This window comes from Notechis scutatus, chromosome 7 (genome assembly GCF_049901735.1).
Source record: "Notechis scutatus isolate UNSWTSFEM ecotype Mainland chromosome 7, rNotScu1.2, whole genome shotgun sequence".
In the NCBI taxonomy this organism is placed as follows: domain Eukaryota; kingdom Metazoa; phylum Chordata; class Lepidosauria; order Squamata; family Elapidae; genus Notechis; species Notechis scutatus.
The window spans coordinates 25,669,876-25,695,976 of record NC_142015.1 but is presented as its reverse complement, the minus strand read 5'-3'; the positions used below and the strand labels follow the sequence as shown (position 1 = coordinate 25,695,976).

At 44.8% G+C, this 26,101-nt stretch overlaps 2 protein-coding genes across 8 annotated transcripts; one reads left to right on the top strand and one right to left on the bottom strand.

Moving 5' to 3' along the window:
* Positions 1-998: 998 nt before the first annotated feature.
* Positions 999-10,959, bottom strand: POU2AF2 (POU class 2 homeobox associating factor 2). The gene is made up of 5 exons (XM_026687974.1): positions 10,950-10,959; positions 8,521-8,630; positions 4,433-4,475; positions 3,747-4,033; positions 999-1,403 (listed from the first exon to the last, which is right to left on the bottom strand). The coding sequence occupies exons 1-5, from the start codon at positions 10,957-10,959 to the stop codon at positions 999-1,001; spliced, it is 855 nt and encodes a 284-aa protein (XP_026543759.1).
* A 2,027-nt stretch (positions 10,960-12,986) lies between these two features.
* HINFP (histone H4 transcription factor) lies at positions 12,987-24,933 on the top strand. Of its 7 annotated transcripts, none has more exons than XM_026687977.2 (11): positions 12,987-13,086; positions 14,047-14,191; positions 14,331-14,503; positions 15,330-15,556; positions 18,127-18,238; positions 18,917-19,069; positions 19,751-19,828; positions 19,941-20,061; positions 21,220-21,358; positions 22,180-22,304; positions 23,540-24,933. In XM_026687977.2, the coding sequence occupies exons 3-11, from the start codon at positions 14,341-14,343 to the stop codon at positions 24,012-24,014; spliced, it is 1,593 nt and encodes a 530-aa protein (XP_026543762.1). In that variant the 5' UTR covers positions 12,987-13,086; positions 14,047-14,191; positions 14,331-14,340; the 3' UTR covers positions 24,015-24,933. The 7 variants fall into 7 exon arrangements, with proteins under 7 accessions (XP_026543762.1, XP_087826296.1, XP_087826299.1 ...); XM_087970171.1 differs by having other exon boundaries at positions 13,086-13,404; XM_087970170.1 differs by having other exon boundaries at positions 14,047-14,503.
* Positions 24,934-26,101: the final 1,168 nt, after the last annotated feature.

The window sequence follows — 26,101 nt, the reverse complement described above, 5'->3', positions numbered from 1 at the left end:
GGAGACCTGCTTGCTTTCATTATGTGGCTCCATCTTTAAGGGCCACTTTAGAGATGCAAAATTCAGAATTCTCCCCTTTGGTCGAAGTCAAAACCTGCTCAAAGAAATCACCCTCCGTGGTTCTGTTCTGTGACTTGTTGGGAGAAGAGGAAGTTTGTTCTGGTCATGTACTTGTTCTGTCCAAACCTGGCAACTTTAAGACGTGTGGACTTCAACTCCCAGAATTCCCTAGCCAGCATAGCATAGTTGCCAAGGTTGGAGACCCCTGGCATAGTGTAGCATAGCATGCTGGGCAGTGGTGGGATTCAATTTTTTTTTACTACCGGTTCTGTGGGCGTGGCTTGGTGGGCGTGGCAGGGGAAGGATACTGTAAAATCTCCAGTCAGAGGTGGGATTTGCCGGTTCTCCAAACTACTCAAAATTTCCGCAACCGGTTCTCCAGAACTGGTCAGAACTTGCTGAATACCACCTCTGCAGCTGGGGAATTCTGGGAGTTGAAGTGCACAAGTCTTAAAGTTGCCAAGGTTGGAGACCCCGATACGAAGAATGGCAGATGACATAGAGAACTATCAGAGAATGGCATGTCTGTGAAATGTATTTACAAAAGTACAGTAGGTATGTTGCTCAACCACAGAGCAGCTAAGTAGATCAGGCATTGCAAACCCAACTTTTTGGCCGTTCGTCCTGTGCTGTCTATGCTAATTGGGCCCAGCTCCGCCCTGATGCCTCCCACTTGACCCACTGACATCTTCTGCAAGCAAAGAAACATGGTTTCCATGAGCCAGGGTTGCCCATACACAACACAACCTTGCCATAACTGACTTTTGATTGTTAGTGTTGGGATGATAGGGATGTGATTGCAAGGAAGCCTCAACTAGGTTGGATCTGGCTTTGAACCAGTGTAGCTTTGAAGGCCTCGAACCACCTTCCAACTTCAACATTTGTAGCCGTGGCTTCAACAAAACAGAAACCAAGTCTTGGCTGCCTCTCCTTTCTGCTCAGTAAGTCCTTCGTTCCTCATAGGATCCCCAGAGAAGACTCGGGTCTTCCTTGGGCCAGAAAGAGCTGCTATCTTGGAGAGCGGCTGTATCTGAAGACTCCTCAGAAGACCCTGGAAGCATCTTGAGACCAGGGAGGTCATTGGCTGCAGCAGCCGTGAAAGAGGAGAAGGGCGAGTTTGAAGAGGCAGAGAAAACAGCTGGATACTGGACATCTTCAAGCGGGTGAAAGGAATAAGACTGGATTCCAGAGAGGGTTAAATTCCAGTTGGGGTTTCTACAGTGGGAAGCTGTCCCTGGCTCATGAGCTGAAAGGCAGCTGGAGGCTGGAGCTACTTGGAGAGGTTCTGGACATGCTTCCAACTGACCAAGGTTGTCCGGCATAGATTGTTCCCAGGAGTCTCTCTGCTGGAGGAAGGAAGAGGGGTGCATTTAAAGATCTAAAAGTGTTGAAGGAGAATAACCGTCTCCAAGATACTTTTAACTTGCCTACACAAAGGAGCACATCAAGATGGCTCAATTACCATTAATCTTTTCATCACTCCTTATTGCCCATCCCCTCCCACTTGTGACTGTATGACTGTAACTTTGTCGCTTGTATCCTAACGATTTATATTGACTGTTTCCTAGTATGACTTGATGGCTTATTGTACCCTGTGACCATCATTAAGTGTTGTACCTGATAATTCTTGACTCTTGACGAATGTCTCTTTTCTTTTATGTGCACTGAGAGCATTTGCACCAAGACAAATTCCTTGTGTGTCCAATCAAACTTGGCCAATAAAGAATTCTATTCTATTCTATTCTTAAACTATCCCCTATTGACCTTACCCCATTCCTACGAGGTCTGTAAAGGGCGTGCATAAGCGCACCATCATGCCTACCATCCCTGTCCTATTGTCCCCATTTATTTATACCTATTTCCTGTATTCATACTCATGTTTATTCTTATACCTATTATCTTGTAAGTGATTGACAAGTCAAATAAATAAATAAAAAACTCAGAATTTGAGGTGAGAAGTTCTCCAGTTCTATCTATCTATCTATCTATCTATCTATCTATCTATCTATCTATCTATCTATCTATCTATCTATCTATCTATTTTTTTGAAGAACCCACTTTGAAATGTCAAGAGAGGAACCACAGTTTGAAGTGTGCATGAAATACTGCACTGCACCTTTGCAAGCACATAACATGGCCCTGGGAGCAGACTTTAACACCTTGAGGTCAGTGGTGGGTTTCAAAACTTTTTCCTACCAGTTCTGTGTGAGCCCACACACCAAACGCAGGCTTCACGTGCACACACCGTTTTCCACTCACCTTCTGCTGCAAGCCCTGTGTGTAAAAGAGCTGATACGCGGCAATTGGCTGTGCTGCGCAAAGCAGCTGAACTTGAAAACCAGGAAATAAAGGTCAGAATAGATCTGGGGTGAATGGGAGAGCCCAGAAGCTGATCCTCGGAGCTACCGGTTCAGCCAAACAGGGCCGAACCAGTAGAATATCACCACTGCTCGAAATCAACCGTCTTTGAATGCAACCTAGTTGTTAAAAACAGGAGCTTCTAATCGATCGGTCGATAAAAACAATGCGCTTTGAAAAGCCAGGGCGATGTTCTTGCTATCCAGTCTGTAGAGTATTGGATCAATAACTGCTCCCCCCCCCCCGCCAGCCTGAGCCACACGGAACAGGTTCTGGACTTTCCCCAGATGTGTCTGGCCCACATTCACCACACACAATTTTCTCTTTGCTGTACTGTCCAACAACCTCATTCTTTTCAATGGATGGGCCCACAATTCAGAGTGGGTGTTAGCACTGGGTAGCAGACAGCTGAGTTTGTGAATTTCCTGCCCTCTGGGATTTAATTGGGTACAATTTGCACAACAGTGGGCTTTTCCTCCTTGCTCCTAACCACAGTTCAGAGTGCCCTAACCACACACACACACACACACACACACACACACACACCTGATGAGAATCTCACAACACTCTCATCTCCAACCTAAAAGCGAGACAGCCTTCAGTTAGCTGGACTGGTGTTAAACTGGCCTTCCCACTTCCCTGACACCATCAAGGTGTGTAAAATCAGGCCATCATTGTTAACCACCATCTCGGTTAAGAGATGCAACAGCTTGAAATGGGCAACAATGGGCAGAACGGGAATCAGTGATGAAGAGCAAATGTCAAGCCATGATTTTTTGTTCTGCCAACCATAGCATTGAATGGGCAGCTTCGGCTAAGCCACAGGGAGAGGCCCCATAGACGGAGCTGAGAAGGTGGTGGTTCATCAAACTCAAGGCAAAACAAAAGCATGGTATGATTTAGCACAATCTGAGAATCCAGTCGACATGTCATTTAGAGGCACTGTACAAAATTCAGCACAACCCAACAACTTCAGGGGATTCTGTCATGTGGCCATTGGCTCTCCAGAAGCATCTCCGGGACTAGAATGGGAAACAAAACTACTTACACCCCTAAGGAAAATGTGGGGATTTTTTTTAGGGTTCAACTATTGATGTTCTCCCAGTGTTCCATTGAAGTTGCCCATCTGCCCGAACCCCTTTGTCGATGGTCAAAGATCATGGATAATTTTTGGAGAACCATCAGGTTCTCAACTCCACCATGGATTTTTTCAAAAAAATGTTTGAGCTCCAAGGTTGGTAGGAACAGAAAGATGGACTACGCGGTGCACCCAAAAACGAACAATAACCGAGGTCCTCCTCCATTTAATCCCATTGTCCTCTACTTACACTGAAATAATGAGCTGAATCTCTGGGAAAGGATGATGTTGAGTTGCCAAGGATAGCAGAGGCTCCAGAAGGGATGATGGATGCAGCCCGTTGGTCCACATACTGATCGATTAAGTGGGCATCCAGGGACAAAGAGTATCCCTGACTTGCTGGGGATTCATAAGTCAACGACTTGGGTAGCAAGGAGGAACTGTAGACGTCGCTGGAAATATCTTTGCTGTTGTGTAAGTCCATATCTGTTGTCAAGGATCTTCGAACACCATAATAACCAGATGCTGTGGGAGAACCTTTGGGCCATGGAGAAATGGATAATCAGGGTGTGGTAGCAGCAGGAAGGGGGAAACATGAACATATAGAAACTATTAAGAGTGTCATAATTTTGGAGCTGTCACCAAATTAAATAAGCATTTGGTGGTTGTCAAGGATGTCTAATCAATTAATTTATGAATGTAATATATAGATTATCCTTGGGCCAATAAGGGTTTGTCTTGGGTTTTGAATGATGGGTGTATTTTTTTTTCATAAGAGGAACTTCAGGGAGGCATGTTTCAGCTTGCGTGTGAAAATGAAGGGGGAATTTCTTGTTTAACATGAGTTAGATCAGGAGTCCCACGTTAATGGAAGATTTTTTTTTAAATTGGAGGAATAGGAGGAATGGATAGCGATGTAGTTATTAAAATACTTACTGGGTAGTGGAACAAAAGATGGTTGAGAGCTCACAACGCTTCCCTGAAAGAAAAACACAACATCTTGAAAAGGAATTTGGGCTGAGTTTGCCCAGCAGCTAAGCCACAAAAAGTGCTTTGCAAGCCAGAATAGCTGGAGCCACGTCACATGGTAAAGCCAACCCTGAACAAAGGACGTTGTAGCTTAGCATGCTACCTGAACTCAGGTGTCGTAAGATGCCATCTTAGATCAAACACACCAAAAGTGTGGAATCCTTTCCAGGTATAGACCGAATTTGAAGTTTCCGATTTGCAAATTCATGCTTCAAGCCAGTGCTGTGGCCAGGAGCATCTCTGGGGGAGACAGGGTCAAAGATGGCAGTCTCGCGCATACACAATTGAGCCCTACATCCGTTTTCACATCCGTCACAACTATGCTCTTTATTTTGGGCAATGCTGCTGCAGGAGGAAAATTTAGCCACGAGGATGCCAATAGGTTACTCACAGTACTCTCAGATTCAGCCCATGAAATATTTGCTAATGCCTTATACTTTTTCACATGAAATAAAAACTGGCTGAGGAATAATCCTATTAGCAGCATGCAAGTAATTGCACTGAATTGAAATGAAATCCTGTTTATTGGTCTTTCTCGGCTCCACCCACCAATGTGTACTGGCTAAACCTGCCTTGGGAATCCCAGAGCTCAGAATGTCACTGAAAAATAATCAAGGTATGTTACACCAAGATAAAATCCCAGAAGCTGAGTTGTATAAAGAGAGGATGTTAGGATTAGGGTTAGAGGATGGGATAACAAGTAATGGATGGAAACTCATAAAGGAGAGAACCAATCTAGAATTTAAGGAGAAATTTCTTGACAGTGAGAATGATTGGAAAAACTTGCCTCCAGAAGTTGTGGGATTGGACAACCGTTTGTCTGAAGTGGTCTAGGGTCTCCTGCTTGAGCAGGGGTTGGACTAGAAGACCTCCAAGGTCCCTTCCAACTCTGTTATTCTGTATTTTGTATGTGTATCTAAAAAAAGGGGTTACTTTATAGTCAATTTCACTGCCGTGTTGAGACCCAGATCCAATGGTCAACCCCCTACATATTCCAAGAAAAAGAAGCTAAGCCAAGCTAGCTTTTGGCCTAGATCTGCAGAAGGAATGATGAAAAAAGATGGCCCTGATTTCCTTTCAGAACTAATTCAAGGGCATTCTTTATTGTATCTTTCCAGCTCATCAATTACGTACAACTGAGTTGCCCTGAATAGCAAATGCTACCATTAGTTTTCAGCCAGGCATCCTTCCTCAGTTTGCATACTGTAAACAGGAGTTTCCTGTCCTAGCAAGCAACCAAATTTAGAGGTCTGGATTTGAATTAAAATTTGCCAGTGTCAAGATTACCTCTTGGTGACCAACGCCCAGCTTCCACCTGGACACCAGCTAGCCCATGGAAATGAGCTCATTAGAGCTCATGGCTGTTACCAGCCAGAGGTTAAAAACAGAAAGCAAACCTAACGATCCAAGGGTGGGGAGCAGGTGGAGAACTTCAGATGCCACCACCAACACCACCTTGGTGGAACTGTGACAGGTGGATTGGAAGCCATTGGTACAAGGTTTGTTTCTTTAGGAGCGTTTTTCCATCTCAGGAGCTTTAAGACGGGTGGCCTTCAATCCCCAGAATTCCCCCAGCCAGCATGCTAGGAGGACGAGAGAGCACTATAAGAAGAAATCACTCAAGACTAAGTAGACTACAAAGGAGGAAGGTCTTGCTTACAAATTCTCCAGCTCGCCAGTCAGATGCCCAAGGCTAGCCTGCTCCAAAGAAGAAGGCCTTTAGGCTTGGTCCACCAGAAGGATGTCTCCAATCAATCTGAATAGAGCTGGAAGGGCAAGTCCCTTGCTCAAGCAAGAGATCTTATATCATTTCAGACAGGTGGCTGTCCAATCTCATCTTTAAAAAAACCTCCAGAAGCACCTACAACTTCTGAAGGCAACTTCTGTTCCACTGGTTAATTGTCCTCACTGTTAGGAAGTTTCTCCTTAATTCCACATTGCTTCTCTCCTTGGAGAGTTTCCAGCCAATGTTTCTTGTCCTGCCCTCTGATGCTTTGGAGAATTATTTGAGCTCCTCTTCTTTGTGGCAGCACCTCAGTTACTGGAATACTGCTATCATGTCACCCATAATCCTTCTTTTCTCAAGACTAGCCATGCTCAGTTCCTGCAACTGTTCTTGGTATGTTTTTGTCTCCAGGCCCTTAATCATCTTAGTTGCTCTTTGCATTTTTCCCCTCTCAACCTCAGCAATTTTGAGATGTATGGACTCCTAGATCCCAGCCAGCATGTTGAGAATCCTGGGTGTTGAAATCCACATATCTAAAAGTTGCTGAGGTTGACAAACAGAAATGTAGGACTTCAACACCAAGAATTCTCGGCACACTGGCTGGGATTTAGGAACTGAAGTCCATGCATCTCAAAGCTGTTGAGGTTGAGATAACTTTTCTGGTGGACCAAGCATGAAAGTCTTCTCTTTGGAGCAGGCTAGCATGAGAACATCTGTGAATTGATCTGGGCCTGTTTGTCTTCATTTTAGTCTTGGACTCTAACTTGGTTTACTTGCCTGGTCTGTTGCTTTATCCTCATACTTATACTCCTTTAACCCAGTCTTTTTCAAACTTGGCAACTTTAAGACTTGTGGATTTGAACACCCATGTTATCATTATTATTTAGTAACAATAAAGAATGTGAAGATGAACATAAACTCTTGCAAAACCAGGCAACCAGCACTGTGGTTTCTTTAACTGGTCATTCCCCCAGGTAAACACAAACGGACTTGCAGGTATCTGGGTCAGTCACCAGGATAACTTCTCTCTAACAGGGCAGTTCCCTGAAGATGCCTTCGGGCACAAAGCCAAAAGCTGGAAGACAAAACGTCTGGTCCCGGTGACCAACCAAGATCGGATCCTGCAACATTATCCTGGGACACATATATTTGCCTTCATTTGTGATCAATGAACTTCACCAGAATGTTGGTCATTGATCATCAGAAAGATCTCACGGAATTCTGCCATCTGGCATGTATGGAAATCCAACTTAGAGATCGCAAATGGCGGGATTGTTTGGAAGATAAAAGGCCAGCTTTTTACAAGCCCAAATAATGCTGCATTTTGCTAACAAATAACAGGTACACACCCTAATAATGTCCAATCCAGGCACCTGTTGCAAGGGGAATTTTGCTAAAATGGAGGGTGTGTTCTCCAAAGATAAGTTCAGAGGAACGAGCCATTTCCTTCCTCCTCATCTCGGCTGTGTTCGTGCACCTGCTGTTTGCTCACCGTTTATTGTATCTCTTGTCCAACAACTGTATTGATGAGTGCATGGATAGAGCAACCAACTTGGGCAGAAGGCTCTCTGTGCAAATAAGGAAGCAGCTCTCTTATTTTGGGGTTGGTCCAACCAACCAGAGTGAAAAGTGATCACAAAGATGGCATAGCAATTATCATAGGTAGTCCTCAGATTGCAACAGGTTGTTTAGCAACCAGTCAAAGTTCCTGGGAGCTATGCACAACTTAGAATCGAAGTTCTGATGGTTGACAACCTGGCTGCATTTATGGATGTTTGCAGCATCCTGCAGTCACATGACAATGTTTTACGACTGTTGCCAAAAAACAAAACCAGGATTTATTTCCGTTTTTCAGCAAAACTGCACCACAAACTATTGGTTCGTTTAATGGCTGTCGTGTTTAACGACTGCCATAAGGAATATTATAAAAGCAGGTCGGTTACGTGACTGACCCATTTTATGACTACTGTGACTTATAACCATGATGGAGAGGCTCCATTACGGTTGTAAGTCAAGACAACCTCTATAATGTTGCATATTGTTGACCAGAATAGCCCTTACTAAATGCTACTATAGCCATTGGTCCACATGGGAAATTCCCCTGCAACATGATTTTTTTTTCTCAAACGTTGCCCTAGATATTAAATATAAAATACATACGGCAGATATTGAGTCTTCCTGCCTAAGCAGCTTACATTTTTAGCCATGGTTAAAGGTTGCTGCATCAGAACCAGGTTTTGGAGAAGGAAGGTAAGAGACGGCGACTTACACTTCGTCGCAAGCTGCTCGTTTGCATTGAGCGCTTTTCAGCCAGCAGATCCTTCACTGTGTGTTTGACGCGCACACCTTGATAAATACGCTTGCCATAGTCTGTGGGGACTAAAGAAGACAAGATACGTGAGCAGGAAAGGAAAGGATCTCATAAAGGATGCTGGATGAAGAAAAGATTCAACTCCAGAGGTGTCCAACCTCAACAACTTGAAGACCTGTGGGCTTGAATTTCTCCTGCTGACTGGGGAATTCTGGGAGCTGATTTCCACAAATCTTCAAATTGCCATCCCTGAATCTACACGATTCAAGGATAGATCTCTGCTCCAGGAGCTAACTAAACCTTGTATGTTAATTGTGAGAATAAAAAGAGGTAGAGTAAGGCTACATGGTTTGTTCTTTCATTCATGGATCGAAGGTGCCATCAAGTCCAGGGTCAACAGGCCAAGCTTGGGTAAATGTTTTGTGCTCCAAGGGGATTGACTGACTGACTGACTGACTGACTGATTGATTGATGGATTTAGATATATCCTATTCAGGGGTCATTGAAACCTTCCAATCCCCATCTTGAAATATCTGGTGTTATAAATACAACGGAAGGACTGATGTTCAACCAGTCATCCTGAGATTGATTTGGATTTGGTTTTGTCAATGAGAAGCTAGCTAGGAGGAAGCAATGATAACATAGTCTAATGTGCAGATTCAATTTTTGTTTAAGGTGAATCAAAGTCTCTTTGTGGCTTGATTCAACCAGAGTAGAGAACATTTTGTTGATTTTTCAAGAGTTTGCCATTGTAACTTTGAACAGTCACTAAGTGAAGGGTTGTAAGTTGAAGAGTACTCGTATTTTTCAAAATATCATTCCAAGCTGGAAATGATATATTTTTTCCCACTCACAGAAGCACTTCCTGAATCATTGGCAGCCATGGCTTTCACCAGATGCTTCTCTGTATATTTTGCTGCTCTTGGGGGTGGGTGGGTGTCCATTCTAATCTCATTCAACTTGAAATAATGAAGCAGATTCTTTTATTCTGCCTTTGGAACTGTGCCCAATCGTCATCTTCATTTAACGACCCCATAATTCCTTGCGGGGTGGAGTCTAGGCAATTGAATGGAGCTACCAGAGTGTTTTAATGGCCAGATGCCCTTCCTGTCACCAATGTGGAGTTTTGTTCAACAGATATATTCTCAGTGTGCCCAGAGAGAGAAATATCTGCCTCTACCTAGGATTGAACTGAAAACCTCCTGAGTGTGAGGCGAGAGCTTTTGGAACGGTGCACAAGGCACATTAAAAACCAAAACAGAGCTGCAATCTTGACTTCTGGAGTCATACCCTGAAGACACCCCAACACTCACAGAAAGAATCTACTGTGCAGAAGTGAGAAACAGCCTGAGCGGAACTTTCAGCCAGCTGTTATTTGAGGTTCCACTTAAAGTTTTAGGAAACAATGCAACTACAAAACTGGAGCATCTTTCAAGCTCAAATAAAGTGTCCTAGGAGGAAAATTATTTGATCTTTTATGTATATTGACCTACCCTTCCAAGGGTAGGTCTTTTTGTGCATAACTGTTTTGTGCTTTTGTTCTCTATCTATTTATTTATTTAGCATATGGCATTTATTTCGCGTTTTGTTCCGCTTGGGAAATAGAGATAGATTAGTTCTGCAAATTGGGAGCGGTAATCCATAGAAAGCCTTTTCAAGATCTAGGACAATGGAACGGCTAGCCATCAAATCTTTAGACCTGTTCTATCCCGATTTTGGCTGCAAGTGATCTAAAAAAGGCAGCAGACCCCCCCTCCCCCCTTAAATAAAAATATTTATAGGAATCAGTTGTGATCAGAAATAACTATGTACCCAGTCAATAGGGAGAATCAAAGAAAATCCAAGCAATCAGTTTCCTGGTTTGTCTGGAGCTTAAGTCAGAGAGTGAAGCTGGTTCAAGATTCTGTCTTAGGATAAAACTGCTCCTTGGTTTTTATTTAAATAAAGCTACTTGGAAACCTCTGTCTTTTCTTCAGTCCAGAAGGAAAAGGGTTTCCCCCCGATCTTTCCCTTTACTCAGCTAAGATGCACGCATCCAAATACAATAATTACAGCATTTTAGGAAACTTCACCACCACAAACTGTCTGAAACGGTTCAGTTGGCAGGATTTGAAATCAAGACTTTCCTGTATTTTGGGTTCTGTGGAATTAGCCTTGAGTTTGGCAATGATAGTAAATTGCCTGACCTGGAGGTTCTATTTTGGATACATACTTTTGAGGGAGGCAATGTACAGGCAGTTCTTGACTTAACAATCTCAAGTGGGGGAAGAATTTCTATTGCCAAAAGCAAGGTGGCTGTTTACTATCTTGCAGCTGACTTTACAAACTTCTATGCCACTGTTGCTAAACGAATTAATACACGTGAAGTGGATCAAGTCAATACTTACCAGTTTCCATGCTCAAGGGGGACTATTTCTCTCTCTGTAAATTTAGCAGAATATTTGAGGAAATCTGCTGTCATGAACTTGGATGCTGCCGCAGAAGACTCTCTTTCTTACTCACGCTCACTTTGAATTGAACAGAAATGGCTTTTTCCGCAATTTTAGAAGACATCTCAGAAATGAGTTCTGTAGGATTTGTATAAATGCAAATCCTTTGATGTCTGTTTAGATGTAATTTGCATAGTCAGCGAGGAAAAGGTGCTTTCACTGAGCCAAAATGCATAATTTTAGGAGCAAGAGAGGATGGAATGGATGGGTGGATGGATGGACAGATAAATGTTCGTTTTTACAAATAGACTTTTGCTACATGAAAAAGTTAAATGAAGAATGTTTAAGATTGTGAGGAGTCCTACAATTACTTGTTATTTTTAATAATTAGAACTGATATTGAGTATTTGCAATTGTAAAAAAAACCCTGCTTTATAGCTAAATAAATGTTCTAGATCTTGGTCTGGACAGTTTACACTGTAATCCAAACTCCTGTGCATATACAACACAAAGAGAGTTTTTCCCATTTCCCATTGTCCTTTAGTTAGAAAGCTGTTCCTTAACTTTATTTCAATCTATGTTATAATAGTAATGACTCTTAGTAAACTATAAATAACAAAAGGGAAAAAAATTCCTCAACCATATATTGCATTTATTAATGATACTTTTGTGCATTCCATTGCATAAGCTTCTCTGGAAAATTTATAGCAACCCTAAAAGTTACTTTGATGCAAAGTAATATTTTCAAACAAATACACTTAAACATATTAACATAAGTCACAGACTTTACAAGCCAAACAATTTATTTATTTATTTATTTTTTAAAAAATGAAATTCCTCCTGGAAGGAATTAAAGATATAGGTAGGTTACAGTAAAGACAAACTTAAAATGAAAATTTATCTGTGCTCAAATCTGATTCTGGATGCACCTTTCTATTTTAGCATCATTTTGGAAATCAAATACATCTTTAAATTTTTTGGAAAAGGTTTTATTTTGTTTGGATATTTCATATTGCTATCAATTGTTATGAAAAATGTTGGTTGGATCTCACTTTGGTCATCTTTAGATCAGACTAATTGATATCAGTGGGACTTAAAACTATTTCCATGCTTTATGGGGAGATGCAGTTTGCAGGACTTGGGGTGTTTTATGAGATGATACAAAGGCTGAATTATTCATGCAGATCTGGGCGTAATTTATTCATTTTTTTCTGACAGAACAGTCAAGGATAGCTAGGTACACAACCTACATTGCAAAAGGCTACATATTTATTACATCTTGCTCTATTTTTAGTGCAACACAATGAACATTTGATTTCAGTAAGATCCAAAATCCTTGGCATAACCAGTTCCTTACAATATGTAATCTAAGTTTGAGTTTGGTACAAGTGAGGTCAAGCCTCTCTCACCCCTCTAGGCAAAATGGGCAGCATATAAATCGAATAATAAAAATTATAATTTAAAAAAACTCTTTCTACTCTAGCCAATGCAACTTTCATTGTCTTCTATCCAAGTACTAAAAACTATGCTCCTGATCCAGAGTTTCTTGAACATTCTCCGGGGATGTTTAGAAGGGTGATCTTCTAAAATGCCTAATAAAAGTATTGTTTGAGATGCAATTTCTGCATTGGCTTGATTCCAATCCCCACCCACTTCCCCCTCTTTATAGTAACAGTATGGGGCAAGGCAAGAAGTGGGAAGAACCTGGTAACTTGCACCAAAGTCTGCAAAAATTCTGGACGACAAAACACTTTTCACTTTTTTTTAAATTTTCTCTTAATCTTTGATTTCTGGACTCCCAAATTAAATGGATCCTTTTTTCCACGGGGCAGGTTAGGATGAACGAGGAATCCTATTGAAACCTGGAACCATTACTCGACAACCTTCTGTTCTCTGTCGGACCTAACACCGCGATGCTCTCGCTTTTGACAGGCCGGCTAGGTCCCGCCCTCCCCTGGCCACACCATTGGCTGCTTCGGACGCCTCCGGCGCCTTTATTGGCTGTTGAAATTAATCCGGACGGCTCGCGGGCGCGCAGGTGGAGGGGGGGGGAAGGAGTCGTCGCGTCGGACGTCGGCCGGCCGGGAAACACTCGGTAACTATGGAAACGCGGCCTAGTGGGTGCCCCCGGGCCTTGGCTCCCCGAACCGGAGGGCGTTTTTGTTCCTCCAGACCCTGTTTTTTCAGCTAGGGAGGTCTCGACCGGGGACCTTTCTTCGGTCCCGCCTGGTGGGTGTGCGGACGCTGCACGAAAGGGCGAGGCGCCGAGGAAGGAGCGACTCAGATGATGGACGGGGGGCGTCTCTGGCCGGGTGGGCTTTCAGCTACGCGGAGCCCCGGCCTTGGCCGAGCTGGTGGGGATTAGTGGAACCCAAGTTCAGCTAAATTCTGGAAGCCTCCGGGTCGGCCAAAGGTGCTTTGTTTTTCTCAGGAGGGGCAAAAAAAGGGCAACAGCAATGGATAGAAACGCGAAGGGAGATTATTATTGTATATTGTTTTATATAATATTGACAGCTTTCTATATGTAGATAGTGTAAAATACAATATGTTATGTTATGTTATGTTATGTTAAATAGCATGTATACTTGTGTGTTTATAGTAATATGCACTTTATAATTTAATTCGTATAATTTGGTATGTCTGCCTGCTCCAGAAGACTTTGGACATAAAAACCACAAAAATGGTAAAACTAAATTTACATGTTCTCCCTTCTTTCATCTCCTTCTGTATCTATCTATCCATCTTTATCTATCTATCTATCTATCTATCTATCTATCTATCTATCTATCTATCTATCTATCTATCTATCTATCTATCTATCTCATCTATCCATCCGTCCATATACATATGTATAAAATCACACACATACATGTACATAGCATTGTGTGTGTGTAAATATTGTCTATACTATACATAGTATGTCTATAGAATGTATAACTATATGTAATATATATTTAGCATCATATAGCATAAGATGCAATATATTATAATATGCATATAAGCATTTATGTATACTTTTTCTCCTTGCTTGCCTGCCCTGTCCTTTGGACCGAAGGAAGGCCATTGTGGTTTTGCTAGAAATTCATTGCAGTCGGCTTGCCCTGAAGCGCTTCCTCACAGCGAATCCTTGGAATTGAAGAATTGGATGAGGATGCTTTTCTAAAGACTGTAAAATCCACAGGATAATTGGGAGTCGGGAGGTGCGTTGGGCAGAATTCCAGCTCTTCCCATCAACCCCTTTCCGAGGCTGGAGGGAAGGTGACAGAAGACCTCCTTCGGGATGTGTGTGTGTGAGAGACACACACACACACACACACCCTTTCTCCGATTGCCCTGCAGGGTTGTGGCCATGCCTCCTGGGAAGACAGGGGAAAAAGAGACTTTGGTCCTGCAGTGTGAATGGGAAATCTGCAGCTTTGTGGCCTCGAAGATGGAAGAATTTTGTGAACACGTGTCACAGCACCTGCAGCAGCATCTCCAGGGAAAGGAGGACAATGAGATGGATTCTCTTGGTGAGGGGCATGCCGGGCAGGTTTGGTTCTCAGTTTAGCAGAATCTTCTAGGAGGGTTTGCAGGACATCAAGCTGTGATGCAGACCAAAAGGCTTTGGGGCTTTGATCGCCTGGTTGGGGCTATCGCCCTGACTTTTTTTGACCTCCTTGGACATCACAGTGACTCTTATTTGCTTTTAATATGAGCTGTGTGGCATTCCTCTTTGAAAATTGGCACAATGCTTCTCTGTATTCCCTTCCTCCTCTTGTTAAAAGAATGGATTGATTTCATTAGAAAACCCTTATGCTCCTCTAAATTACCTTTCTGGTTCAATGCCAGCCAGCCAGCCTATTGGTCTTTCTTATTGCAGATAGTCCTGTTAGCCATTGGGGTTTGCCCAAAGCTCCCACTGGAATTGCAAGGGAGAAGTTGCAGCCCCTTCACTACTATAGTTAACTTATGTCAGTGCAAAATTGAAGCAGGCCAGTGGCTGTAGGCAAGGGACATGTGGAGAAGGCAGGATTAAGCTAAACTGGGTTTCAAAAGGTAGTGAGAGCGTGAATCGGCGAAAGAAAGAAGGGAAAAAAAGAAAGGAAAGGAAAAAGGGAAAGAAAGAAAAAGAAAGAAGGGGTTAGTTGAGAAAAGCTGAGAAAGTTACTTTCTCTGGCTTCTTTTTTAATTACAAGCTTCAGTATTAAATCAGAATTGTTTCTGTTTTATAAATCACATCCAGAAACGGGAGGGTGATCAAGACCAATTACTAAGTGGAAATGTGTGATGTAAGTCTGTCTCTTGCAGGTATGAGCTTCGTGCTTGCTCTATAAACTCTCTCTTTTCCCTCCCCAGAAGAATACTCTTGCCTCTGGCAGGAATGTGGCTTTTGTTCTCCCGAGAGTCCTGCGGAGCTCGTCCGCCATGTTTACTTCCACTGTTACCACACCAAGCTGAAGCAGTGGGGACTGCATGCCTTACAGAGCCAGTCTGACTTGACTCCCTGCCAGCTGGATTTTCAGAGCCGGAACATCATCCCTGAGATCCAAGAGAACTTCCTCTGCCTTTGGGAATACTGTGAGGTGAGAGATGGGACGGGAAAATGGGTGGTCTTTCCCAGTGATGTGGTCATACCTGCCCCAACTTGGATTCTCAGGAAAGAAAGATTCACGACTCCATTTGTGTGAACGGTATACTTTTACTAAAAACCCAGTGGTTACAGTACACAAAGCCAGAACTAAACTTTGTGCAGAAAGAATTCCTAGTTAACCCTCCCTTTCGCCATTCCTCCCCCTTGTTATCTGTCTGTTGTCCAGTTACATTCAAACGATTTATTTTGGTAACTGTCCCTGCTCTGATAGGCTAGATCAGTGGTCGCCAACCAGTGGGCTGGGGACTGCTAGTGGTCCGTGAGAAAATTTTGGTGGTCCACAGGGAAATGTCCCCCCCCCCAAAGCATTCCCCCCAAAGCAATTAATCCAGGCTGTGCAGGAACACAAGGCTGCACCGCCTACATGGCCCGCCCACCTACTGGCCCCCACCCTTTGGCCGAGTACAAACCTTACCTTGATTAGAGCCACATGAGCTGGAACTGGAAGGTAAGACCAACGGCGGGGGAGGGAAATTCGCCCCGGGGGTGGCTTGCTGACGTCGGTGGGAAAGTTGGTCCCATATTCCAGAGCTGCAGGAGTCACAAGACTGGCCCTTTGGTCATTCCAGAGCAGTTCCTCCAGTCCATGGCAGGCCGGTGCACCTGGGTGGAGGAGTAGCTGCTCCAGGATGACCAAAGGGCCAGTCCTGTGACTCCTGCAGCTCTAGAATATGAGACGGACTTTCCCACCGACGTCAGCAAGCCACCGTCAGTCAAAATTCATTTCAGTGGTCTGCAGGATTTAAAATTATGAGTTTGGTGGTCCCTGAGGTCCAAAAGGTTGGCAACCCCTGGGCTAGATGATAAGCTGTGATATTTCTCCTCCCAGACCTCTGGCCTTGGCGCGATGAGCTGATGTCTCAGGATGGCACGATGAGTAATTTTGGTTTCCTCCTTTCCCTGGAACTCCAGCAATTCTTTCCCCTCCATAGTTTATGGCAGGGTTGGCATCTAGCAAAGCGAGATTGAAGCCAATGCTCAAGGTGGCAGTTCTGCCACAGGTATTGTGTTGAGTGTGTCCACTGCACAGTGAAAGGATGCACGTCCAACTTCTGAGCTTCAGACAGATTCTTGGCGCGCTGCGATGACTGCGGGATGGATCTAAGTACATTGCTTTATCAGACCAACACGAATTGTATAAATTATTGAAGAGATTATGCAAACATGTCCACTTCTCCCTCCAATCATCCTGCAAACAATGCAAGAATGTTTTCAGAGCCCTCCACACCCAGTTTAAATTTGAATTTACAGAAGCCTCGTTCTGGATGTATAAAATAGTTTGCCCGTGGAAGATACTTGGAATATTTTTTGCTATTTAATAAGCTATATCTCTAGGGCTAATCTCTGGAAATCCCATAGCATGTATGTATGACATTCCTAAACTTAGGTTCCCTTTATACAGCCGGTCCTCAACTTACGACTACAATTGAGCCCAAACTTGATGTTGCTAAGCGAGACAGTTATTAAGTGAGCTTTGCCCCATTTTGCGACCTTAAGTGAACCACTGCAGCTGTTTAGTAAGTAACAAGGTTGTTAAGCGAATCTGGCTTCTCCATGGACTTTGCTGGTCAAAAGGGCGCAAAAGGGAATCACGTGACGCCGACGGGACGCTGCCACCATCATCATGTGACTCAGCTGCCAAGCATCTGAATTTTGTTCACGTAATCTCGGGGATGCTGCAAAAGTCATAAGTGTGAAAAACTCTCATAAGTCATTTTTTTCTCCGTACCGTTGTAACTCCTGTCACTAAATGAACTGTTGTAAGTCAAGGACTACCTGTATTCACTTTGGAAACTGACCTCTGAAACTATAGCCACCGCCCTTTTCTTCCTGTTCCAGGTCTCAGGTTGAAACCTCCAGGGAAGTGTAAGATTGTGTGCCAACAGGAAAATGCTTGGATGCCTTGACATGATCTCACAAGAAATTGAGTGAACGGAGCCATGTTAAGGATGACACAGATTATTATTAGCCAGTTTTTAAAGATTAAGCCTCCCCCAGGGTGAAGTGAATAGAATGGAATGGGAATAGGGAGTTGGAAGGGACCTTGGAGGTCTTCTAGTCCAACCCCTGCTTAGGCAAGAAACCCTACATCATTTCAGACAAATGGTTATCCAATCTCTTCTTAAAAACGTCCAGTGTTGGCAAGTTGTTCCACTGATTGTTTTTAACTGTCAGGAAATTCCTCCTTAGTTCTAGGTTGCTTCTCTCCTTGGTTAGTTTCCATCCATTGCTTCTTGTCCTGCCCTCAGGGGCTTTGGAGAATAGCTTGACTCCCTCTTCTTTGGGGCAGCCCCTGAGACAAAGAAGAGGGAGTGGGGTGTGTGTGTAAACGTCCACGTGTACGCAGAGCTGCTGAATGACTCCCGGACGGGCTTTATTAAGCTTTCGGAAAGTATAATATTGATTTATGGGAATAACATCCTTTAATGGATCTATTTATTTGCTGATAAGACTCGGTGCATGCTCAGAATATATCCTTCCTTTTCTTGTCTTCCCCACCAGCGAGCTTTTGATAACCCTGAGTGGTTCTACAGGCACGTGGAAGATCACAGTTTCTGCGCAGAGTACAAGGCGATTGGAAAAGAGAACCACATGGTCTTCTGTGGGTGGAAAGGTAAGAATTGATTCTGAAATATCAAACCTTTGCTGGTTGATTTCTTTTTTTAACTGCTCAATCTTTTCCTGTTGTTTTGAGGCAAAATTAAACAAGAAAAATGCTCTTATATATGACGCTATAGAATAATACCCCAAGTAGCCCTCAACGCTATTATTTAATGTCCATTTGAAGATACAACAGCATTGAAAAGTTACTTACAACTGGTCCTCACACTTACGGCCATTGTACTGTCCTCACAGTAACCTGATCAACCACCTTCCTTAGCAACAGAAATTCTCTTCCCAATAGTGGCCATAAGTTGAGGACTGCATTAACATTGCATTAAAAAAGCACTGCATTTTTTTTAATACCATCTATAAATACTGTTTCTATGATTCACACATTTTATCATCCCTGTTTGTTTTTCCCCAGTGAAATGTTACTTACCTCAGTGCAAATAAATAAATACACTCAAACATTTCATCTTGTGACTGTTAGGCAATTTATGAGGGGAGAATCGTCCCCCTACTTTTCATGCAGATAAAAAACATAAAACAGTTCCTCAAAATCCATAATAATAAAAAAAAAACCTCGTGTAGAACCCCAGGGTTTCTAAGGGAATCATCCTTGCCAAACCAAAACGTGCCATGCTGGCACCACCTTGGAATGCTCAAGCACTGTCCTCCTTTGTTCCAGAGTGTGACTGCACCTTCAAAGGCCGATGTAAGTTGCGGGAACATCTGCGCAGCCACACCCAGGAGAAGGTGGTGGCATGTCCCACTTGTGGTGGCATGTTCTCCAACAACACCAAGTTCTTTGATCACATCCGCCGTCAGACAGCTTTAGAACGTGAGTACCTAAAGCTCCATCGTCACGTTTAGCCTGGTACAAGTGGTCAGGCTTGCTAACCAACATGAGTTTAGGACTGGTTAAGGTTTGAGCTATAAACTCTAGAAGGGAGTAGACATCTGGAAGAGAGGACATTGTGAGCTCCTCGGTGGTCACTGACCTTGGCTGTTTTCTTGCAGACATTTCATTACCCAACTAGGTTACATCATCAGTGCTAAAAGGGAGAAGGCTTTGCTCTCTGTTTATTTACAAGTTGCTTGTCCTGTCAGTGTTGGTGGGAGTGCTGTTCTCTTCTTGGTAGTTCCTTGTTTGGCCTGTTGTTTCCTGCTTGATTGTTGGCCTGGTATTAATCTTGATATTCATCTCTGCTCATCTGAGTGTTAACTGCTGGTGAGGAGGTATTTTAAGTCTGTCTGTTTCCTTTTTTAGATTTTTTTTTAATTATCTCTTTTAAATGGGATGTGAAGTTGTTTATCTTTGTGTGCCTGTGGATGGCTAATTTGTCTGAGTTCCCGGCTTCCAGGAATTCTCCAGCATTTTTGGACTCAGCTTGGTCTAGGATGCTGTTTCCTAGTTAAAACTATGAGGAAGTCTGTCCATGTGTTGTAAAACCAAGGAGAAATTGTTGCTTCTCTCCAAATGAGACGTGTGTCCTTTAGTTTCTGCCTCTGCTTTTCACAGAACAGCGATTCCAATGTTCTCACTGCTCCAAAAGGTTTGCCACAGAGAGATTGTTGAGAGATCATATGAGGAACCATGGTAAGATATGATGAGAAAGCTTTCACCCCCGCTTCCTTTCCTCTCCTCTTGGTGAGCTTTCCCTTCGGGAATGACCTCTTTTACATGGGCATGTTTCTGTTTTCCTGAGCAGTCAACCACTACAAGTGCCCCCTCTGTGACATGACGTGTCCTCTGCCCTCCTCCCTACGCAACCACATCCGTTTCAGGCACAGCGAGGAGCGGCCTTACAAGTGCAACTATTGTGACCACAGGTAAGCCCCGAGGCCAGGTGGGACATGGCACTGGGCTGGGAAGGAGAGCGTTCTCCACAGCCAAATCCTTCTCCTGATTCTCCGCCACTGAAATGGGTGGTTTAAGCAGCTCCCTTAAGAGTTTACAAATTGTGGCGACTTGATTGTAGCCGGTGCCTAGCTCCCAATTACAAAAGTACCATTGCTTTAGAAAAGCCTCTCTCCTGCTGGCCAACGAAATGTGGAATTATTGGGCAAACCACCAGTTTAGTTCAAAGGATGTTTGGGTTAAATAGCTACCGTTTCTAGCACTTTGGTTTTTTTTTTTAGACCCACTGTGGCCTTTTTATCAAGGCCTTGCTCAGGGTGACATATATTACAGCGATGAAATCAATATGTCAGCACTCCGGCAGCTACCTCCATGAGTCTTGAGCCAAACGTCCAAAACTTCAAAAGGATTTATTGGGAGTTAACATGTCCGGCACTACCTGGGTGTAGCTGGCTCTGAGACACATAATTCATTGTCACCCTTGACCCTCGTTTCCCACCCCACCGCCTGGGTGTATCCTAATTCATAGTCTCCAATGGGACACATCCATAGCCAAGAATCATCAATCATGTTCTCCAGTTAGAATTTTGCCCGGCAGAAACTTCAGTCACCTAGTTAACTATCTTTAAAAACATTGATGGAATGCGGTTTCGGTTTTGCAAGCTGCTGCACTGCTCCCCCCTCCCTCCCTTTCTGTTGGCACCTCTAAAAAGACCAGAGAAATATTTTAGGAGTTGACACAATGTATATGAAATGAAGCACCAGTGTTTCTCAACCTTGACAACTTTTAAGAAGTTCACCTCCCAGAGTTCTCCAACTCCGAATGGTCTACCTGTCGGATCCAGCAGGATAGGTAACATTATGGGTGAGGTTAGCTGTTGGACTCTTGTCCCACTTGGAGGTTCCCTGAGGGTTTGTGGAGGATTTGTCGTGAAGTCAGACGGGGTCATTGTGATAGGAAGAGACAACTATGGGCTGTTTTGGGTAATAGCCAGAATGTTATGACGAAGAACACAAAGAAGGGAGTGTGTGCATTTTATGACCTCTGATTGCTGCCATCTTACATGTAGCTGCATCTTCTGGTTTGTGCCAGGATTTGAAATACTTTTCTTTGCGTGATCCGTCCACAGCTGTAAGAATCTGATCGATCTACGGAAGCATCTGGATACCCATAGCAAGGAGCCAGCCTATCGTTGCGAATTTGAAGCCTGCGACTTCAGCGCCCGATCCCTCTGCTCCATCAAACTGCACTACAAAAAGGTTCACGAGGTGAGAAGGAGGCAGGCGGGCATCCCAGGGGCTGGGGCGGGCGGGGCGTCTTTGAGTTGGAGGAGACAAGCAGGGCAGTTACAGAAGCTTTGCAGAATGACTCTGGAGACACGGCTTGGGCTAGCAGAGTAGAAGCCGAAGCAGCGAGGAAAAAGCGAAATGACATCCGCTCGTTTGTCTGAATCGCCTCCATACAAACATTGTCAGAGAGTTCCCGAAATTTTCCTGCTCCTGGGAGTTCTGATTTCCTCCAGGACTCAAAATTATCATCTTCTTCTTTCTTCTTCTTCTTCTTCTTCTTCTTCTTCTTCTTCTTCTTCTTCTTCTTCTTCTTCTTCTTCTTCTTCTTCTTCTTCTTCTTCTTCTTCTTCTTCTTCTTCTTCTTCTTCTTCTTCTTCTTCTTCTTCTTCTTCTTCTTCTTCTTCTCCTCTTCTCCTCCTCCTCCTCCTCCTCCTCCTCCTCCTCCTCCTCCTCCTCCTCCTCCTCCTCCTCCTCCTCCTCCTCCTCCCCCCGCTGTTATGGTTATGGTTGTACAGTTAGCAAAATGTTTAGACTGGATTTGGCATTTGTCCACTTACTGAGACCTTCACAAGAACTTGGGATAGGCAGATGTTGCTGTTTAATAACATGAAAGGTATGTTGTTATTATTACTATCCTTATTTTCATAGTTAGAAATCCAATTTATTGTTTACAGGATCTACAGACTTGCTTTACAAACAGAACACCAAAAACTTGATTCCTTCAAGTGGTGGAGTTTCACCCGTAGGTAGAGAAAACGCCTCTCTAACCATTCCTTTCTCTCCTTGCCATCCTCCCTCAGGGTGATTCGGAGCCCAGATATAAGTGCCACGTCTGTGACAAGTGTTTCACACGAGGGAACAACCTGACAGTCCACCTCAGGAAGAAGCACCAGTTCAAGTGGCCGTCAGGTCATCCTCGTTTCAGGTAACACCAGGGTTGGGCGGTGCTGAAATATGCTTGATGGTTTTGTGGCCCTGTTGAGAGAGCGTGAACTTCAGTTTAGAGCAGGGGTCTCCAACCTTGGCAATTTTAAGACTTGTGGACTTCAACTCCCAGAATTCCTCAGCTCTGCTGGCTGAGGAATTCTGGGAATTGAAGTCCAAACAAGTCTCAAAGTTGCCAAGTTTGGGGACTCTTGGTTTACAGGGAGAAACTGACTTGTTGTTAAGCTGCTAGCAGAAGACTTCTTTGCCCAAAGGGCTTCTGCAGGTCAGTTTCACTTTCCCACTTCAGCCCCTCTCCTCAAAAGGGAAAGGAGAGGGGGGGGGATTTCATAGTGTTCTCATTACATTCCTCCAAAGAATTTGATTAAACTTCAGGACAGCTGGAAGTTTTAGCTCAAAATCTGACTGGTTTGCAAATGTCTTTGCAAGACAAGCCAGGGTATTTTTGGAGAAGCAGGTTGTCTGAAGCAAACTGCGCTGTCCTCAAATCAGCAGCAGACTTAGGAAGGAAAATGTTTGTGGTTGATTAAATCTAGGAGGTTTGGATAGGCTGGTTAATTCTGGCACGCATTGGGCATGTATCTTATTATCTCTTGGTGGCTTGTCTGAGCTAATGGGGTCAAAAGGAAGCAATTTGTGGCACCTTCCCAGGGAGGCCAGTTTGAAACTTTGCAAGCTCTTCCAACTTGCGGCGAAGAAGAGCGGCCTAGAAGTGTAGCCTGCAGCAATTGGAAGAAGGGTGTGTAAGAAGATAGCTGGCGGCCTTTCTGGAATCCTCTAGATTACAGAGGTCTCCAACCTGGGCAACTTTAAGACTTGTGGACTTCAACTCCCAGAATTCTCCAGTCCATAAGTCTTAGCTATGCTGGCTTAGATGAGAGAATTCTGGGAGTTGAAGTCCACAAGTCTTAAAGTTGCCAAGGTTGGAGACCTCTGCTCTAGAAGCATTAGATGAGGCTGCTGGCATTATTTCTCTTTCACTAGGGTTGAGCCCTTTTTAAAAAATAAATAAATGCCAGACAAGGTGGAGAAAACAATGTAGATCCTTCTCACCTTGCTCGAGATTTCTGGACAAATCAAGTATTTGTCGAAGAAGTGGCATAATAGCAGCTTTGTGTCGCTGTTCACCAGATTTTTGTAATCGATGGTTCTGGGACGCCAAGGACTCCCTGGCATGGTTCCCTGCTAATCTCAGCCTCTGCCACCCCCACCTAGGTACAAAGAACACGAGGATGGGTACATGCGCCTTCAGCTGGTGCGATACGAAAGCGTGGAACTGACCGAGCAGCTCCTGAAGGACCGCGAGAAGCAGGGAGAATCTCTGGAGGACGCGGCCCAGTGCGTGGTGCTGGCCGGGTCAGAAGGCGGCTTACAGGGCATCATCCTGGACTCACCAACAGAGGAGCCGGCGGAGACAGACTTGCCTGCTGCCCTGCCAACCGAGAGCTCTGCGCCACCGCGTGCCAGCGAGCCTCCGGACTGTGAGCCGAGCGCCCCTCCCAGCCCCATCATCCGGGTGGTGAACAGGACCAACGAGCACGGAGAGAATGAGACGGTTTACTACGTGATGGCAAACGCCCCTTCTGAGAGCCGGGCAGTTGTGCCCAGCGGGCTTGTCCCAGAGCCAGAGGAGAACGTGATGGACAGGCTGCAGAAGACGGCCGAGGAACTGGGCATTCAGATTCTCTGAGGCTGCTCCTGGGGTCTCCCCACCCCTCCCCTCCCCTCCCCTGGTTGGACCTTCCGAATTTGCCGGTGCTTGGCTTGGGCTCCTTGCCCAAATGGACTTTCTCGAATGGAGGTGGGGGCAGGAGGGAAGGCTTCCCGCAAGAGAGAGAAATGCTACCTTCGTGGGCTCCCTTCAGCCTGGGGCGGGGGCGGTGTCCGGTTACTACACCTCTCAGTAAAGGGTAGTCTGGGAAGCTGGGAATCCAGGTTTAAGGCAGTTCCTGGGAAAAGGGACCGACTTGCGATGGGAAGAAAGGTTACTTCGAAGCCCCCTGACCACACGGCCTCTTCCTGGCCATATTGGAAGAACTGGCCATTCCAAGTAGCTGGCCACACACCTCGGAAGTCTCGCTGTCTTGACCTCATCCCTGGTCAGCCTGACTCCGTGCTGGTCGGACTCTGAAAATATACGTCTCTCTCTGTTGGTTTGCCCGTCGCCCTGTTCTTCGTAGCCCCACCAAGCCGCGGTCGGGGCCACACCCCTCCTCAGTTCCTTTCCAGGGGGGATTCTGCCCCTGAGCATTCTCCCCCAGGGTGGGCTCAGGGCCCTTCCCTTGTCACCCCTCTTCCCCGGGGCGTGTCTGTGTGTGATGAGCCCATCGTCCACGGGGCTGTTTTGCCTTCTTGGCAGAGATCCTCCTTTTGTTGTCTCCAGGACAGAGAAGTCATAAGAGTGCCCTTTTTTTCTTCCCACAGTCGTCCCAAAGCGAGCGAGAGGCGGTGTGGCACATCCCCTCCTTGCATCACGAGGAAGGAGGGCGTGAACAAGGGAGTTGATTCTTTTTGCCAGGGGGCCTCTCCCATATTGGGGTTCCAGCTCCTTGGCTCACAAGGTTTACGTTGTGTTGACGTTCAGAAATAAAGCCACACTGACAAAACCAGTGCTTTTGTGTCCTTGTATGGCTTGCCTTCAACGTACAACGGTTCATTTAGTGACTGTCTGAAGTTGCAACAGCACTAAAAGTGACTGACAACCGTTTTTCACACCCGTGTTTATGATGGTTGCGTTGTTCCATGGTCATGTAATCCAGGGGTGGGATTCAATTTTTTTAACAACCGGTTCTGTGAGCATGGCTTAGTTGGTGGGTGTGGCTTGGTCCTGTGACTGGCTGGGCGTGGCCAACTCAATATCGTTCACTCATCGAGGCACGCATCTCCTTGCCTGGGGAGGCTCAAGACTGTGGGGAAAAACAGTCATAAGTCACTCTTTTCAGTGCCATTGCAACTTTGAATGAACAAGCAGCAAAGGAGGAGGAAAAAACTCCAGTGAAGTTCCTGAGACAGGAAGTCCAGTCCTGCCAAGAATGTAATAAGGGTTAACAGAGAGGCAGTTTCTGTAAGCAACACCAGAATGTTTCCTTCCTGCCTTCCTTACAGGATTAGCCCAGTAATTTCTTCTAACAGCCGGTTCTCTGAACTGCTTAGAATGTTAACAACCGGTTCTAGCGAATAGGTGTGAACTGATAGAATCCCACCCCTGATGTAATCCCCACGGGGAAGCCGGACCCACTCAACAACCTTGTTACTAACTTTACAAGTTGCAGGGATCCGCTTAACAACCGTGGCAAGACAAGTCGTAGGGCGGGGGGCCAACTGAACCAAACACCTCGCTTAAACCACAGACAGGTTGGGCCCAATTGAGGTTGTTAAGGCAAGAACTCCCTGTAATCTTTTAAGTTTCCCCTGGTCAGGTCGGACTTCGGCCTGGGATAGACGAAGGAGCAGCATCCAAATAGAATTTATTTTGGGGGAAAACGGGGAGGACGGTTTGGACCGATGCTCAGCTTGTGAAGCAGGAATGTCTTGGAGCTGGCAAAGGGGGTCAGTGAGCCCGGCCAGTCGAGGTGGAAAACAACGTTGGGATACCTGAACTCTGTTGAACTTCACTTTATTATGCAGGGGTAGTGAGCTTCCTTCTCATGTCGGGCCCAGGTATTTCATAATTCCTGAGCCCTAGTCAGTGCATCAGCAGTAAGATCCCTTCCTTCCTAATGTCCTTCAAAATCACCATCGTTTTTTGGCAGCTACGCCAATAAAACCTCCCACCTC

What these genes read in the sequence shown, in the direction of transcription:
- HINFP (XM_087970170.1), top strand. Translation starts at nt 14,272, where the DNA reads ATGTGTGTGTGTGAGAGACACACACACACACACACACCCTTTCTCCGA. An exon ending in GGTCTTCTGTGGGTGGAAAG is followed by an intron (nt 18,239 to 18,916) that starts GTAAGAATTGAT and finishes CCTTTGTTCCAG; the next exon opens with AGTGTGACTGCACCTTCAAA. An exon ending in AGATCATATGAGGAACCATG is followed by an intron (nt 19,829 to 19,940) that starts GTAAGATATGAT and finishes TTTCCTGAGCAG; the next exon opens with TCAACCACTACAAGTGCCCC.
- POU2AF2 (XM_026687974.1), bottom strand. An exon ending in ATCTTTTGTTCCACTACCCA is followed by an intron (nt 4,034 to 4,432) that starts GTAAGTATTTTA and finishes CATGGCCCAAAG; the next exon opens with GTTCTCCCACAGCATCTGGT. An exon ending in ATTCAGCTCATTATTTCAGT is followed by an intron (nt 1,404 to 3,746) that starts GTAAGTAGAGGA and finishes TTCCTCCAGCAG; the next exon opens with AGAGACTCCTGGGAACAATC.